This window comes from Aplysia californica, unplaced genomic scaffold, assembly GCF_000002075.1.
Source record: "Aplysia californica isolate F4 #8 unplaced genomic scaffold, AplCal3.0 scaffold00107, whole genome shotgun sequence".
In the NCBI taxonomy this organism is placed as follows: Eukaryota; Metazoa; Mollusca; class Gastropoda; order Aplysiida; family Aplysiidae; genus Aplysia; species Aplysia californica.
The window spans coordinates 547,430-565,569 of NW_004797377.1; the positions used below are offsets into that span (position 1 = coordinate 547,430).

General features: G+C 37.2%; 1 protein-coding gene across 5 annotated transcripts in view; it reads left to right on the top strand.

Moving 5' to 3' along the window:
- LOC101849998 (histone-lysine N-methyltransferase ASH1L) overlaps nucleotides 1–18,140 on the top strand; it is a 58,802-nt gene that overhangs the window by 28,304 nt on the left and 12,358 nt on the right. For 4 of the 5 annotated variants that reach the window (XM_013080955.2, XM_013080953.2, XM_005095586.3 and 1 more), the window contains exons 6-22: nucleotides 4,489–4,663; nucleotides 5,186–5,234; nucleotides 5,510–5,618; nucleotides 6,767–6,921; nucleotides 7,598–7,796; nucleotides 8,464–8,572; nucleotides 10,165–10,317; nucleotides 10,808–11,015; nucleotides 11,548–11,590; nucleotides 12,229–12,326; nucleotides 13,400–13,587; nucleotides 14,254–14,419; nucleotides 15,293–15,381; nucleotides 15,668–15,754; nucleotides 16,221–16,450; nucleotides 17,228–17,312; nucleotides 17,785–17,966. In XM_013080955.2, the coding sequence (XP_012936409.1) occupies nucleotides 4,489–4,663; nucleotides 5,186–5,234; nucleotides 5,510–5,618; nucleotides 6,767–6,921; nucleotides 7,598–7,796; nucleotides 8,464–8,572; nucleotides 10,165–10,317; nucleotides 10,808–11,015; nucleotides 11,548–11,590; nucleotides 12,229–12,326; nucleotides 13,400–13,587; nucleotides 14,254–14,419; nucleotides 15,293–15,381; nucleotides 15,668–15,754; nucleotides 16,221–16,450; nucleotides 17,228–17,312; nucleotides 17,785–17,966 (2,325 nt within the window). The other variant, XM_035969031.1, reaches the window with a different exon arrangement.

Here is an 18,140-nt window from a genome sequence, read left to right on the forward strand (position 1 = left end):
TCTCTCCCTCTCACTCCCCCTCCCCCTCCATCCCTCCCCTTGATCTCGCGGAAACTGAAGACGAGTTACATTTCGTTCAGCTGTAAGAATGTATTGATACGACTGTTTCGGCGAATACCTCCACATTAAGTTGTTAACAATGTTCAGCTCGCCCTGGTGGGAACCCCGTTCCTTTGTGACCTATTCTTAGGCCCTTTTGTCTCTTTGTGTCTTTGACACAGTGAATGTCATTTGCTGACACTCTTTTGTTTGTTTCTTTCGTTCTTTCTTTCTTTTTTTTTAGGGGGGGGGGGGGGGGTTGAGTTCGTTTTGTGTTCGCATAATTCTTTTAAAAAAGATTATAGTATATTATTCTGTTAGAAAGTTTGTGACAAAACGTGGAAAATTATTGATTTAAATCATACCCAGAAGCGGATTGAAAAAAAAAAAAGATGCATGGGTGTTGTGTTTGCAATTTTAGTATGGTTATCAGGGAGAGCGCATGTCGTGCGACGTACGCAGTAACAAGAGTGAAGACATAAGTCCTATCATGTCATCTGGACTTGTAACTTGTTGGCGTGGGGAGGTATTGATTTCCAGTGTTTGCTCCGTGGCAGCCAGAACTATTTATACAACAACCCAGTTTGCCCAAGCGTCGGGCGATGGTAGCGGCGAGGACGTGTGAGTAGAGAAGGGGATTTACACAGTAATTTGACGAGGTCTTCCTCCTGTTGTATTGATCCCGTGGAGCAGAACGGCTCTAGATATGTGATGATGACTTTCTCCACAGAGGTGATGACTTTATAGGGCTAGGTCGAGATTTTCCAATACAGCGCACGTCCCGCCGCCCACACGGCAGAGTGGATTTGCGCAAAAGCATAAATTACTCTCCACATTATATTGGATCCTCCTGGTGTAAACACTGAGCTCTGTAGGGTTGTTGGGAGGCGGGAAAAAAATGTAAAGGGATGGTTTCTGTTTATTGTATCTCTTTCCAGGCATCTGGTGTCTGATTTATCTTTATTGAGTCTCCTACTTTGACTGGAAAGAGTTTTTAGGTGTGAGAGGAGGTTCGATCAAACAAACTGCTGTTATTGAGATACACATAGTTTAAAGATATTAGGAGAAATATCTACCAGGGTTGGTGATTTTTTTAATTTTTTAAATAAAAAAAAATAATCGATTTTTTAAAGTTTAAATCAGATTTTAAAAATTTAAATCGGATTAAAACTTTAAAAAAATTTTAAAAATAAAAATGTCGACTCAGTTTTGGATTTTTGGTGGCTAAAAGTAAGTTCTTTTAGTGCAAAATGCATTGTCTTTATTTTAACTTATGATTAATTTAAGCAACTGCAATTTTAGAAAGCCTTAATCTGCTATATCCAGTGAATTATGGCTACAGACAAAAAATGAAGAAAATGTCAGTCTAAAAGGAAGGGGGGGGGGGGGGGGGTAATTATGCATAGATAACTTGCATTTTATTACAGTTCAGTGTGTGTGTGTGTGTGTGTGCGCGCGCTTGTGTTTGTCTAAAAAGAAAAAGAAAATGCTAATTTCAATTATGAAAAAAAAGTAAATTGAATACAGTAATTATTTTACTACTTACAGTGACAGGGGTGAAAGCAGACTTTTAAGCATGATTATTTTAGTCTACTAAACCTTATATCTGTTTTATGAGACCAAGGAAAGGAATTCTGAATGTTGAAATGTGTAAAAACTGAATAAAATTTTAAAAAAGTGATTTAAATCACTGATTTTTATTTAAAAAATCAAGTTGATTTAAATAAAAAAACCCAACTGATTTAAATTAACCCAACCCTGGTTTTCAATTGTAAAAAAAAAAAGTAAATTGAGAACTGTATTATTTTACAGTGACAGGGGGGAAAGCAGACTTTTAAGCATGATTATATTAGTCTACTAAACCTTATATCTGTTTAATAAAACCAAGGAAAGGAATTCTGAATGTTTAAATATGTAAAAACTGAATACATTTTTTGAAAAGTGATTTAAATCACTGATTTTTATTTTAAAGATCAAGTTGATTAAAATAAAAAAAATCAACTGATTTAAATCAACCTGATTTAAATCAACCCAACCCTGATATCTACTTCTTTATATAGTTATACTTTATATATTTATATAGTGACTTGAATATAATTAAACAATAGTAGGCGTTGGAACATGCGCTGTAGTGGAAAATCTCGACCAAGCCCTATAAAGTCATCACCTCTGTGGAGAAATTATATAGTGACTTGGAAGACTGTAAAGCAAAGTCTGAGTGGTAGACAATGTGGAAACATTTTTATGGTAGCAAATGAAGAGGAGATAAATTAACCCTTGCTCAGGCCTGCTCATCAGACCTATTGAAACATCAAATTCATTTCTAATTTCCAGTCTGCTATTTAATATTTCAGTTACTTTATTGGGGATTAGTCTTAACTTTTGAGCATTGTCATCCCAGAGGAGTTTGTTTCCTGTGAATAAAGGGATAAGTACGGGCCACTGGTATCCAGGAGATAAATAGTCAACTTCAAACGAGGTGTAAAAACTGTAAATGGTGGTTTGAGCGTGCTGCGGCTAGAGGGGTCTTAGTTTTAAACGTTCTTGAATTTTTATTTGTTGCCTAAGGAAGTGGTTAAGATTCTGTAAAAGTAAATAAGTTTAAAGAAGGTACACTTTAGAGTTGACAATAGCATAACAGTAAAGACGTAAGGTATTTAAAATATAATGACAGCCCTTTACATACTGCATTGGTGGAGCAAATGTTTCTTATGAGCCAAAGTAAACAGTATTAATGGCCTTTCTATGTACATGTTGTAGCTTGTGACCATGTAGTAGGCATTATGTTTCTCCTTGGATATTTCAGTAGTACTTTATTATGTTTGGATCTCAAATTTACAGCCAAATTAATCAAGTCATATAAAGGCAGAAAGTTAAGGTCTGGTACTTTCAGTATTGGATGGAGGAAAACTGAAAATTTGTCAGTTAGAAGTGGTCTCCACAGTCTTCATTGTCCACCGAATGCTTTTTCACTCAATACTGAATGATGGTATTGCTTAGTACACAGAAAAGTTCTCCTCTTGCCACTTTTTTCTATATGATGGAAGATACCTTGCTGTAATAAACCATAGGAACTCCTTGTTTAGGTTTTGCGCCATGAAAACTTGATTGATTAATCTTGTGGTCGGTAAATCTTTCTTTCAAATTATCTCGATTAGATTTCAACTTGGGCTTGTTCTTTCTGAAGTTATGTCTCCTACACACTCTGTGTGAACAATGCAAGGAGTGTTCTGTATGGTGAAAAGGAGTCCCATGGTTGTCACACAATTACTGTATACGCACTGAATTTAACTGAAGGATAGCTGGGCTTGAAAAGGTGTAATATGATCATGCTGTGAGCTATTAAGAGGGCTTTGTTCCATCTGAGTAACCAGCAAGGTATCTGTAACTCTGTACGTAAAGCAGTTTAACACAGAAGGATAACATAGCAAATAAAACAAGGGTGCATTCCATTGTCTTGAGCAGTAGGAGGTGTGGGGTTTGAAGTTCATGTTGTGGCTAGTCTTTATAAAGCAGTAAAATTTTACAATGGGATTTATGTCCACAGCCTACTGAGATTGTGGTTCTCCCTGTGTGGGATACGTTAGTTAAGGTTACAAGGGAATGAAGGTGATGGCTACTGATTTCTTTTCCGACTGTTTTAGAAGTGCCTTTATCTGTCTTGTTTCTGAATGTAGTCGGGTATCCACAAACCTCTAGTGTGTTCAGATATTTAAGGAAGAAGGTTTTTGAATAAAAACTAAGAGTAGCTACAAAAATGAATGGGAATACTAAGTCTTTGATACTCTTTGATGCTGTCTCCATTTGAGCTTAATTTTTCTTCCTTTTTGTTTGATCCTTATCAGTTATTTCTGAATTCTTTAACCCCTTTGTGACCTGTATGAAGCATGTTTTTTTCCGTACTGAGAAATATTTTCCTCTTAAAGATAGTATTTACGAATCAGGTCTAATTATAGGCAATGGACCACTAAATCTAGTGCTACTCTGCCCTGGGGATCTAAAACTGCGTGGTGAAGCATGAACTGACCCTGTGTCATGTAGGGGAAAGTCATGTAGGGGAAAGTAAGTATACTCCCCCCGCTCCTCCCCCCCCTCCAAGCAAAATTAATTTTCTTATGATGGATAATCGCAAAACCATTAACTGTCAAAAGAAAAATAGCATGATTTAATTTAGCCCAATAAACTACTCTAAAACCAAGTCATTTCCCCCTCTTGTCCTTTATCTTTGTAACCCTTTCAATGAGAGAGAGAGAGAGAGAGAGAGAGAGAGAGAGAGGGAGGGAGGGAGGGAGGGAGGGAGGGGGGGAGGGAGGGGGGGAGGGAGGGGAAGGGAGGGAGGGAAAGGGGGGGGGGGGGCTCCTTGGATTGGTTGATTGGATACTCCCATGTGCTCATTATTGTTCATATTTTAGATGGCAGTGTTGATAATAAGTTTACTGTTTGTTTCAGGCCAAGGAAGCGTTGTGAAAACATGGTGAAGTGCCGTGACAAGCTGGTCTATATCAAGGAAGAGCATGAGTTTGGCCTCATGCCCCAGCCAGTGCACATTGGCAGCTTCTACATGATGCAAGTCTGGGACTTCCAGCTGCCATATGACATTTGGTGGCAACACCAAAACCAAATGGTATGAACATTTTTGAAGAAGTAAAAGTTCTTGCAATTTCCTGACTTTGGGGAAACAAATGGAAATTTGATAGGAAGGGTGTAATCAGGGTACCCACCTTTTTGTCAGCTTGTTTTGTTACAGTTTCTCTGAAATCAATGCATGGACAAATGGTTTTCAAAACTTATTATTTTGATTTTTGAGTCGGATTTTTTTTCGCTATAATTACAACCTGGTAGCATATTTAGCTCCTATTCTTGTTTTTACCAGTTTTAAATTGTGTAAGAGAACCTGGTTCTTAACTTTGTATGGTAAGAATGAGAGTCCAGTGAACACCAAGTGCACGTAATACGAATGTCATGTCAGCTTTTTAGGCTTTCCTGTTCATATAAAAGTAGGGTACTGCGTTAGTATACTTTTATCTATATTCATAATTGTTTTAGATCATAGTTTGTCTCATTTTCTAGATTAGTTTTTACAGGTGAGAAAAAAATGCTTTTACTTGTATTTTCAGTCTTTGGTTATTGTTTCTGTATTTTTCAGTTACCAAAGAAACCTGAGATGAAAACAAAATTCCGCAACATAAGAACAAGTAAGTGGTGGGCTTGTTTGCCTAATGTCATATTGAAGTAAAGGTGTAAGTCTTACTCATTGTCGGTGTATTGGTTGTTGTGGCAGATGTGGGTAGACGGAGGAAGAAATTGTGGCTGGGGCTCTGGAAGAGCTCTTGATGTGAAGTACATATACAGGGATTTTGTTAATTCAGGAAAAACATTTTTACAGATTCTGATAAATTTTTTAAATTTCCTTAGTCAACAAATATGACTTCTATTCATGTTTAATTCAATGTTTGTTGTTGCATTCCAGATGTGTATTCAGATAGCAAAGTGAGCAACAGGAAATCTGAGGTTCCGTTGTGCAACTGTAAACCCCCACCGGCAGGTGGTAAAGGATGTCTTGATGACTGCCTAAATAGGTGCGTTTTTTTCTCTCTTTATTGTGTGCATGCTCAGGCTATCTTTCTGTCAGAGGTGGCGATTTTCCAAATAAATCAGGAAATCCAGATTTCTGAAATTGTCTGTATTTTTCTCGACATTCGGCCAACTATAAATTTTAAATATTTTTTTTATATTAGATATGTTTGACATAATTATCCTTATGTTTTTAGTCCCACGAGTGTTTTTTCACAAGGTCTGAAAATTTCAGGGTTTTTGTACATATTCAGTTGGCCCTGTATCCATCAAACATTCCTCTGTTGTTTAGAAATTGAAAAGACTTTACACTTTGTAATTTGAGTTCCTAGTCTGGATATTAGAATACGGTGTAGAAAAAAATATTCAGCAATCAAGGGCTCTACTCCATAAATTATTTTTGTTATCTTTATCTATTGTCATTATTATTACCCCCTGAATATTTAACATTTTAAGATCTAACTTCTGACCTGAGCCCAACCGTACAGTGAACTGTGGCGAATAGGACTAACTTGTGTTTCGCGCGCTCATATGACCTTATGCAGTTGCGAGCGCCGTAAAACCCCATACTAAACTAAAAAAAACATGAATTGTCTTTCTATCCTGGATTTTAAAGATTCATATTCACTCTGAAAAATGGATGCAGTTGAAAGTATGTCAGGCTTGCACTGGGTTTATGGCAAATGGGTGTTCATCATAGTTATTTCTGTTGTTTGGATAAATGGGGTGAATGCTTTGGATTTCTTTCCTGTTTTTTAAGAGAGCCAGTAGAGCTGCTCTATTATAATTTACTTTGAAAGTTATAAATGTCGCAGTTTGTTCAGTTCAGGTCTTTCCTGGTTCTCATTATCTCATGTCATTGCATTAAGATATTGTGCACAAACTGTCCTTGTTGCCTGTGGTTGTATTTATGAATCCTTCATTATTGTTTGCATCATAGGGGTATTCTTGATTGATGAGAGTGGAAATGTTTTGGCACTGGAAGAAATGAAAAGATGTGATTGGAGTGAGCATATGTGTAATATGCAAAAAGCCAGTTTAAAATGGTTATGATCTAAGCCCAAGCCAAGAGCTTATCAAATGGTTCAGTTTGCCTTTCATTGTTATGCGCTGAAGGATTTTAAATCACGTTGCCTCATTTTCTCTTCTCCAGGATGATCTACACAGAGTGCTCCCCTGCCATGTGTCCCATGGGGGAGAACTGTGGCAATCAGAAGATCCAGAAACATGAGTGGGCTCCAGGCTTAGAGAAGTTCTTAACAAAGGACAGAGGTTTTGGAGTGAGGACAAACTATGCCATCAAAAGCAGTAAGAGTTTTTCTTTATTCCTCTGCAGGATGATATTGTTTTATTTTTCTTGTTAATGTTATTGTGGGTAGTTGGCAGGTGCTCTGGTGTGATTTGCTCTTTCCTTCCTATTAAACATCCATCATTCTTATCCCTCCTTCTTCTTTTTTGTGTTTGTTATTTTCTTGTAACACCTCTAATCTTCAGCACTTACATGACTTTATTGTGTTGCAAGTGCTGTAAAACTCTTTCTAAATCTTAAGTTGATGTTATCATTGACATGGGGGTCAGGTTTCTTGTATCAACTTTTCTAAAGCTGTTGTTAGCGAGCAAAGGATGGATGGACAGATTCGTTTTCTCCTTCCATCCAGTTTCAGTATATTCAGCTCTGTTAAGCATTGTGAGAGGCCAGAGCTGAAAGATGGTCGATTGTTTGGAAATTTTGCAACGGACATGACTTGCAAAACCCTATACTTCAGGCTAGAATGGCTTTGTGGGTACTAAATCTTGATGAGGGAAATTATTCGGGAAGAGTTTTTCCAGATATTGTTCTGCTCTTTGTATGTAGTGTATAGTTCATTACAAACGTGACTAAATTTTAAGATCATCAATTTTGTGATTTTAAATTAGTTGAAACTGGATGCAAGTGATCATGTTAGATTTTAAGTCAAACTCTGGACTGTTTCGACTATCTCAGGCCAGTTTATCCTTGAGTATTTGGGAGAGGTGATCAGTGAGGTGGAGCTTCGGCGCAGGATGATGGAAGAGTACTCTGAGGAGTGCCACCACTACGCACTTCACTTGGACTCTGGTTGTGTCATTGACGGTTACCGTATGGGCAACATTGGACGCTATGTGAACCACTCCTGCCAGCCCAACTGTGAGATGCAGAAATGGTAAGGATAGTTCTTAACGAGCTCGTTGCTGTATTTTGTTGTTATTCCCAGTTGATTGTTACTTCTTGGAAAGTAGATATTGTCACTGTTGCAAGAAAAATATAGTAATTCCGTGTGGTTCTGGTTTATAGAGTGTGATTAGGAAAAAAAAAAGAAATCTTTCTTGTGATAAGGATGATACGTTTATGGTCGTATGAAGGCAGGCAGGTATTTTATTCAGTGTTTAAGGTTTCATTATGTTTTGTACCCGATGCTTAAAGATTTCCTTGAACCCAAAGTAATAAATTTGAAATGACTTGAGGATTTTGCTTTGGAGTTGAAGTTGAGAATCCAACCAAGGCTTAGTAGATTATGTGGATATTGATTCCAAGCCAGGGAGAAGATACACAAATTTGTTTTTTAATAAACAACCCCATTTCATAAATTCACAAGTCAAATATACAATGATTTCCAGCGAATGAAATTATAAATTGTAGTTGAAATGTCTTACGACACTGAAAATATATGAACATTTTTTTCTGATGTGTTAAAAAAATAAACGATGAGATGTCTCTTTGGACCACCCATAGCAGGAAACCCTAATACAGTAACGGATAAAAGAGGATTTTCTGACGGGCAATCGTAATTCAATGTTATGTGTTACTTATGTGCTGCTCTCCTTTTCCAGGAATGTGAATGGACTGTATCGTATGGTACTGTTTGCCCTGAGGGACATTGAGGCTGGGGAAGAGCTGAGCTATGATTACAACTTCGATCCCTTTAATCAAGAGACTCAGGTGAGACAGCTACTTCAGCTAAATGCTATCAGCAAATTTCATTCTACCTTCTCTTTTCTTCTATACTGCCTTTTATTTGCAAAGTGTAATGCAACTGCCTCACATATTGTGCGCTTTGAAGTGATGGATGTGGGTTTTTGCTCTACCTGATTCTAATGAAGGTTAAAAAAAAAATGTGCATTGGTGTGTCTTTGTTATCCTTCTTCCTCTATATTCATGGTAGTGTACGCCTGGGGAACAAGAATTTCTGATGGCAAGCAAAGGACAAACAAAAAGTTTTCCAAAGTCTTTGGAAAACCTTTATAATTTTTCTTCATATGCTAGTTATAGTAGACCCAGGTTAGAAAAATAAAAACTGAGTGTATAGATAATTTATAATTTATTACATGAGTTGTGGTGGTAGATCATGATTTATCCTACAAGTGAAATTGCCAAGTTGTAATCACGAGTTTCAACGAGTGATTACAACTGGCAATTTCACAAGAAAGATAAATCATGGTCTAACACCATAATGAGTGCAATAAATTTTTTTATATCATACTGATAGCAGCTGGCGAAATAGATCCGGACCAATAAAATTCAAATGACCTGCCAATTCGACATGAGGATCCATTCAAGAGTCTCGCATGAAAACATTTCTATGCCCGTCGGAATCAGAGCAAGGATTGGAAAAAAGTCTGGATTGTTTTCCTTTATATTTTAGCCACGCTTAGTTACATGTTGTGCTGTCATTATGCCTCTCTCCGCGAAATAACCCCTAAAAGAAATAATAATAACGCAAGCATAGGTAAAATAAGCAGAAAACTTATTAAGATTCAAAAGTTAAAAAATTAAGAAACTGCATTTATATGATATGTTGTTATGAGAATAGAGATGACTTTGATTTTAGACTTTGCAATAAAAAACCCCCACAGGATGCTAGGCTGACATAGACTTGTTTGCATTGCAGTAAAATACATCGCCGTGGGTGGTTGGCGGGTGCTCTGGTGTGGTTTGTTCCTTCTTTTCTATCAAACATCTATCGTCTTTATCTCCCCTCCTTCTTTTTTATGTTTGTTACTCCCTTTGTAACACCTCTAATCTTCTGGCACTCATATGACCTTATGCAGTTGCGAGCGCCGTAAAACCTCTACTAAAGCAAGCAAAATACATGGCTGCACTGTAACGTGCAATGCAGAGAGTTGTGCCTACTCTCTACTATAGGCACAGTGAGGGACTGTTATATGGCACTTTATTTTGGCGTCTGTGGTGAGCGCGCTTTCCTGCGAAGTTTTTACAATTTCCTCAGTCTTGATGATATTGCAAACTTGTTTTTTTTCTGTCTTTGTGGTGTTCATTCACTTTTTTCTGAATTCTGGTTGAGATTTCATTCACGGTCTAAATTATGCTCTTGGTGTGGCTGAGTGGTTGTAAAGCTAAATAAGTAGTAGAAATGCCCATTTTTTGGGTAGATAGTTTTTTTAAAGACACCTTCATGAAGATGTAGTGTGGATTGCTGTTATGACGATTATAAAATTAAATGAAATTATTGAAATGCCTTTTCCTGCAAGAGTCTCAATTATTAAAAAGGTTAATTAATTTGTGTTTCACAGCAAGAATGTCGCTGCAGAAGCACCGAGTGCCGAGGAGTTATTGGAGGAAAGACTCAGAGAACAAACAGTATTATGAATAAACCTGAGAAAGTCTTGGAAGACTCCAAGGACAAAAGGAAGAACAAAGTGATGAATCGCAAATCCAAAGATAAGGTAAAGTTTAACCCTTTCTCTGTAAATGTTAGAGGGTGATTTAAAGGGTTTTGAATTGTGAGTTGTGTCTGTATTTTGGTTCTTGTTTGTTCATGGGTACATTTCACTTTTTACAGTATTATAATGTCTCTCAAGGCAAGTAAAAATGATTGGTCATTGTTTTTTTGGAAATGGAATTGTGTGAAATTTTGACAAAATGCGATTTTTAGGCTAGAAAAACCTTTCTCTGGGACTAATCAACTTGTCCCCTTTGCAGTGCTTATTTATAATCTAAATACTAATATTTATTGGGAACCGGTAAGACTAGTACTTCAACATCTGTGGTTATTTATCATTTTTCATTCGATGAGTACTTCATGATGTGATTTCATAGCTTTGAAAGTAAGATTCCTTTGTACCTGAGTAAGAAAGTAACCAAAGTGTATTCTGCTGTACATCACCTTTGATAAAGGAGGTTATAATGAAAGTGCAATCATGCAAATCTTTCCAGATGCAGCCCCCTGAAAATGTTCCTGTCCTGCCTATGGCAAAACCCATGACTTTGAAGGAACGCTGTTACGCACGGAAGCACAGGACTTTCCTTGTACGGAATGTGGACAAAGTTCGCAACCAGCGGCACCCTGGGCAGGACCTGCCTGCTGTTGCCAAGGAGGAGGTCAATCCCCTGGATTGTGGCAATATTGGTACTCTCTCACCTGGTATGGTTCTTTGCTATTGTTTTCTTTTACGAGGAATTAGGTAGGGAATCTTGCACAATTCTTCGTGTGAGGCGGTTAAGACACTCCTTGGACATTTGTGTGTTTTTCAGGCATTATTTTACAGCAAATTTTCTAATTCTCAGTTCAGCTGCTCTAGATGACTTTTAAGGACTTCCAACCCTATAACATGGCTTTGGACTGAAGATCAAGAGCTTAAATTGTATAAATATTATCAATGTAAAGAGAAAAACTGTCCTTGTTGAAGACGTAGTCAAAAGCTCACATCCATTTTTTGTCTCTTGAGTTTCAATTGACAAGATTTGTAAGTAGCCCCTCTGTTCAGTCGCATGTTGACTATGTATTTTTCTGTTACTTTTTCCCATAGGATTTCTGAAAATTGGTCCATGGGGTCAAATTGTTTTCTTTTTACTTAGAAAATTGGCAGTGACTGCACCTTCTGTCATGATAAATTAATAAAAGCACGTCCATCAGTAGAATGTTTGAACTGAAACTAGTGTCTTTCCTTTTCCAGATCTCATGCTTGCTCATCTGAATGAAAGGTCGATCAAGACTAGGTAAGATTGGTAGGATCTGTGGACAAACAACAGGCATTGCTTGTGTCTCTATAGATGAAATTGTAAATGTAACAGAAAGCTTGATAAAGTGTGAAGGACATGATGTGGTCAAATTGCAAGTCTCAGAGCTCAATGAAGATGAATCGCAAAGTTTTTTAAATTTCACACACAATTATTATGAATGCTTATGTGTGTGTGCACAAGATCGCTCACATATACGTATACATGCATTATGAACATGCAAGCAAAATTTTACAGAAAGCGAGAGAGGGGGAGGAAGAAGGGAAGGAGATAAAGTATTTTATTTTTGGCCTGTGGCTTCATGCTTTGTTACACATGATGAGATCAGTTGGTTCTCTAAGGATTTTTAGTGCCTGAAAATTATAATGGTGCTATTAGACCAGAAAATGCTGTTGAAATTGTTTGTACTTATTTAGAACCATAGGACTACAAGTACAAGCGAGAACTGAATACTTTTATGAATAACAATCTATTGTCCTCTAAGTTCCTCAATGTGCTCTATTCCTTGAACATTAGTTGCCAATGTCTGCAATCTTTGCAGTATCATATGTTTTTTCCTTTCTGAAAGATAATTTTTTTACCTTGAATTTGTTATCATCTATACTCATATTTTACAGGCTTGCTGCTTATGCCAAGGACACTCCTGAAATGGCAAGGAGACACAGATTAGCTCAGATCATGGACAAAATGCTGACAGAGCTTTTGTCTCTGAAAGGTTTGTAGTAGTTAATAGTTTAATCGTTCTCCATTGGTACCACCAGTAGGTCTGACCTATTTCTCTGGATTATTATTGCTGTCTATTATCTTACTTAAGTCTCCAAAGTAACATGACAATTGTTTGATGGAAGAGTTTGCTGTGAACAGGACATTCGTTGTTTTGTCCTCAGTGGACAACACAAAGAGCCACTTAGCAAAGGGTCACACTGACGTAATGGGGGTATAACCCTCCAACATAAATTGATTGAAACAAGTGACAGGAGTATGGCTGTTACAGCCTGTTCAAAGAGATTCAGTGAAGTTGTTCTTAAGTTAAATTTTGTTGTTTTCCCAGTGCTGGAGCTTTGTTTTTTCTTTAAGTTTGTGGATGAACCTTCTTCAACTTATCTTGAATAATTGATTTGGGGGGGGACTTTTGCAGAAAATACCTTTCTATAATTTTTTTATGTGGTTGTCCATTACCTTTTTTCTCTTGGCTTCATAAGAACCTCTGAGATGTCTGTCTTTTTCTTAATGGTGTCGGTGGCGAAATGGGTAGGCTTTTCACTGTTTCATGCAGAAGAAGAGAATTGAATGCCTGACTGGGGGAGTTATATCAAGTACTTCGGTCTGTCTGTGGGACGCTGCATCCCAGTCAGCTTGGGTGGCCCCTAGAGGCCATCAGCCCATCAATTAATAATGACCTCAATTGTGTCAATGGGAGTGTAAAACCTCTACCTATCAATCTCTTTCTCTCTTAACTGGCTGGCTATGATAGGCTGCTACTTGAAACTGCTTAGTTCTTTCTTTCATCCTCATCTCTGTGGGTGGTTGGTGGGTGGTCTGGTGTGGTTTGCTCTTTTTTTCCTATCCAACATCTATCGTCCTTATCGGCCCTCCTTCTTTTTTGTGTTTTTTACTCTCTTGTAACAGCTCAAATCTTCGGCACTTGTATGACCTATTGTATTGCAAGTGTCGTATGACTTTTACTAAAAGTAAACACCTACATCATCCTCACTTGGGTGGCATGAAATTATTCTATCTGGTTAATCGTGGCGTACAACCCAGCATCCTTCACTGTTTTTGTTTCAGATGATGATGGAGACAGTCTAGTGACTCCTCTGATGTCTCTTCCATCTCGCAAGAAGCAGCCTCAGTATTACCAGGTAGTCAGAGAACCAATCGACATGTCTATGATCAAACAGCGAGTGAAGACTGGCTACTATGATCACCTCAGCTCCTTCAATGCAGATGTCATGCTGCTCTTCGGCAATGTGGAGGTATGGCGCCATGTCAGTGTGGCAATCTTCTGAGAGATCTTTGACGACAATTTGTTTTTCATGTTGATTAAGGTGTACTTATACTGAAGTTTGATATTTTAGAGGTCCCAGAAAAAATATTATTACAATAGCACTTTGGTGACTCCCAGGGTTATCCCTCTCTGTATTGAATATGGTGGAGCTATCTTGATTTTGCTTTAATTCCTCCAACTCACCAGTTACTAGACTGAGCATGTACGCTTCCCATAAGGTTTTATGTCTCTTTGGGTTTCAGTTTTTAAAATTTTCTGTAAATGAGTTGAACACTAGCTTTCTCAGAGAAGATAATGTATTTTGACTTGTAGTTAAAGTTTAGAGAAGAAGTTACTGTGTCTCTGACAATTGCTCAAAATAATTTGCCATGGTTTTGGGAATGAAAACTTATTGTAATGATCATTCTCAGTATCTGCTTTGTTTTATTTGTTTGTTGCAGTGTGTCTTCAAAGACAAAGGTTTGTTATACTATGATTAGATAATAGCAGTACAGCAGCATATTTATTGAATCAATTAATCAAAAAAGCATCAATTTGGTTGTAAATGTGTAGATTCAAGTAATACGATTTTTTGTTGTTGAAAGAGTAAGCTGAAACTGTTCTGTAAAGAATTTTTTCTATTAAAATCTTACAGCTTTATTGTGGGCCCAAGTCTGACCTGGGTCAGATCATCCTGAAGTTAAGGCGGATCTTCAATTGTGTGAAGCACGACGTGGCACCTCAGATAGACGAGCTGCTGGGGCCCAACACCACCAAGATGTGCATGGACACAGAGTTGGAGAAGCTGGAGCAAGCCTCCTGTAAGGACAGGCTCTATCTCTTTCAAGTAGCGGGGTGGCAAAACTTTGTTAGGACCAAAGTAACAGCTTTTAAATATTTTAAACCTGTGTCTATAAGCATGGTATGCTGAGCACTTAGGATAGATATGATTTGTTGAATTACCTGTTACCTGTATTACCTGTCCTGGGCAACAACATCATTGCACACCGGACATGTCCATAAGTGCGGGAGCTACGGAGATCGTGGTCCCTTGACGACTCTCCCAGCATTTTCGCCTAAAAAGGTAGCAAGGAAAAGAGGAAGGAGAGGAGGCTGTAGAAAGAAACGTTAAGGATGAGGAAAAGTCGGATAAAATCAGACAGGCTTAGAAACTAAAACCTAGCCATATGCTACTGGAATTGTAGACGATTAAAGATTTGAAGAATACTGTGGATAATTGCTCTATTTAGGTAGTGAATGATATTCTGATGCTTTAAACTTTGTTCTGCTTTTTCTTTGTAGAGACAGATTACTCTTGATATTTTAGAGTTGAGAAATCAACAAAATAGCCAGCTATATTCCTGTGCCTTTCTCGAAAGATATGACCAATTTTTCACATTGTTTATTTGAGATGTGTTTTATCTTTAATGTGAACTGGAGGGTTTAATCTTTGTTGTAATTTAGCATGTAGCACAGCAAGCTGCATGAAGAATTTAAATTGTCTTCAGTTTAAAATGTGATGTCATAAAGTAATTTCAAGGAAATATTTTAGGGACTTTTTTTCATATAAATTTTGTATTTTTGAGTTAATCTCTGGGAAGAACATCATTACTGTTATACATCATCATGTGACTGGTTTCATAATAGTGTGCATTCTGTGAAAGCTAAGAAATGTATTTTGGTTTTCTCTGCAGTGCCAGCTGAGCCTGAGGAAGACATAATAAGGTGCATTTGTGGAGTAACAAGAGACGAAGGACTAATGTTGCAGTGTGAGAAATGTATGGTACGTATGATTATCAAATGAAAGGACAAGATGGGGTATACAATGTTCTCTGCTGCTGCATTCTTTTTTGAGACAGTTCTAACTTTTTATTATTCAGAATAACAATAGTCCAGTAGTATAGATTCTCTTCGAAAAAAATATGTTGATGAGGTTTGATGTTATCTTTACGTTACATTAAAAAAATTTTTTTTTCGTGGAACAAAGCTGTCATAGTAGGTCAAATTTTGATTTATTTCCTTCAATTTGTCATTCATTCAATATGTTTACTTTTCTTTTTATTCTCCAGAGATGGCAACATTGTGATTGTGTCCAGGCCAGTGGAAAAGAAGAACATTATTTGTGTGATCGTTGTGAACCAAGATATTATGATCCAGTAAGTTTTTAAGTACAATTTCTTTTTAAAAGAAGTTCTTGCATTGTTTTAGTGTTAATGATGTTCTATGAACTGAAAGATAATTGTGCTTTTTTAAGGTGTTAAAAAAAATTGAACTGCTATTTAAAAAATGTAATTCACTTAAGATAACTTTGTACTCCAGAATGCTTTCAGAATGATAGAGTTTGGTTTATTTTGTGTGAATGTGCTAGAATTATCTGGACTTGTCTTGGTCGGTAATATGTTAAGATTATTTCCAAGTTTTTTGTTCAACATGCACACTTTTATTTTCGAAAGTATTGATAATTTAGCTTAAAAAGGTTCCCGGAAATGAAGCTCCATTGTGGCTTTAAGACTTTCATTTTCCGGGCAAAGTATGGTTTCCCAATTTTTACCACTTTCTGTTTTGCTAAAAGCTTACCTAGCTCTTACCCATTGACATTTCTATATTGACCTTTTCCATTAGGAAATTCTACTGGTGCCACGACCGACTGATGCCATGCCTGACTGTACCCACTACATGACCCTGGTGAAGGATGATGTCCAATATGCTGTGGGCGACTGTGTCTATGTAATGCGGGACTGCAAGCGGACAGCTACGGGAACCCCACTGCGCTCGTCACATCGGCTGATGGCCTCTGTGAACCCAGACAAGCTGGATATCTTTAGGCTGGAACAGCTCTGGAAAGACCCAAAGTAAGTTGTGCACTCTTAATGGAACACTACTTTAGTGCTTTAAACTTTTTTTCGGCAGAGGTGTTCAGGTCCCTCCTCATCGTTTTCTGTCAGCGGGTTTTTTTGCCTATCAGTTTTGGATCATGAATAGTAAAATTGTGTGTGCTGAGTGTATTTTGTACTAAATAAAAGGACCAATTCAACAGAGAGGCTCAGGTTTCACCTGCTGATGTTCCAGAAGCTAGTGTAAATGATAGATGCATGTATGTCTGTGCAGGATGATTTCATTTGTCCATGTAAATTTGTGTACCTTTTTGCCCCTTTCATTGCATGTGTGTGTGTGTAGAAAGGAACCTCAAGACTGAGTAACAGGGCAATAAAGGTCAAAAATCAATTTTTGAAACAAAAATTGAGTTCCATTAAGTCTTACCTTTTCTTCAGACATGGTTCTATTCTCTATCTGTTTTATGTGATGTCAATAAAGAAATAGGTTCATAGGTTAAGACCTGTTCCAGCAATATGTAATGTCTGCACTTATTCTTAAAGAATCTGTGCTTTTTGAGTCATTACTATCAGGCATATGAACACAGCGAGTTTTTCTTATATATTATTTCTTTGTGCTCTTGGAAACTTTCTAACTTGTTAGTTTCAGTAGCCTTCTAAGCAGTGTTTCAGCAGCCTTCTAAGCAGTGTTTCAGCAGCCTTCTATGCAGTGTTTCAGCAGACTACTTTCTCTTACATTTGATGGAAATTGATAGAACTGGAAATTGTAAATTGTGCACTGTTTTTTAATTTCAGAGGTGAAAGGTTTGCCAGTGGCACACCATATTTGAGGCCGCAAGAAACCTTTCATGAACCTACAAGAAAGTTTTATCATAATGAGGTGAGCTGTGATAATGTACTTCTTTAGATCTTTTAGGATGGAGGACATCTCAGGAGTCTTTTGTCATAGAATTTCATTGAATTATTTTTGTATTATGTTAGATTGTTTTACTTGATCAGATATTTTCACTTTTGTCTTGGGTATTAGTATGTCAAGATTGACCTTCTTTAGGTTACATTTTATGAATATTATATGCTGTAGTAGCTTTTTTAAGTAAAATTTTGATGCAGTTTCAGTTAAGTTGTGCAGCTGTCTTTTATAAACGGGTTTCCTTTTAATAAACGATTCAATTATTTGGCTGGGTTTGCTTTTGTGAAGCACAAGTCTTTGAAGCGACAGATACACCCTGAAGATTAGATTGAGAGACTAAAAGCCGATAGAAATCTAAAGAGATTGATGTTTAAAGTAGCTTTTCAAATATTTATATAAAGTTTAATTGTCTTTTACTGAATATCTTTTCCCTTGATTTCAGCTGTTTCGCACTCCTAACTTTGAGATCATCCCTATGGACCTAGTGATGGGAAAATGTGTAGTGATGGATCCAAACACTTTCAGCAAGGGCAGGCCTAAAGGGGTGAAGGAACAGGATGTCTACATCTGTGAATATCGTGTTGACAAGACAGCACATCTCTTTCATAAGATTCAAAAGATCTGGTAAGTTTGCTTGATTAGTAGAAGGCCCATTTCTCTTTTTAGGCCATTCTGTCAATGAAGGGTCTTTAATGGGCTAAGTATTTTCATGGATATGGTTATTTCTCTAGTTCTGATTTTTGAGAATGTTGGTTATGTCGGATCTGTTTCCGATACAGTTTGCTGTCAAAATGGAAA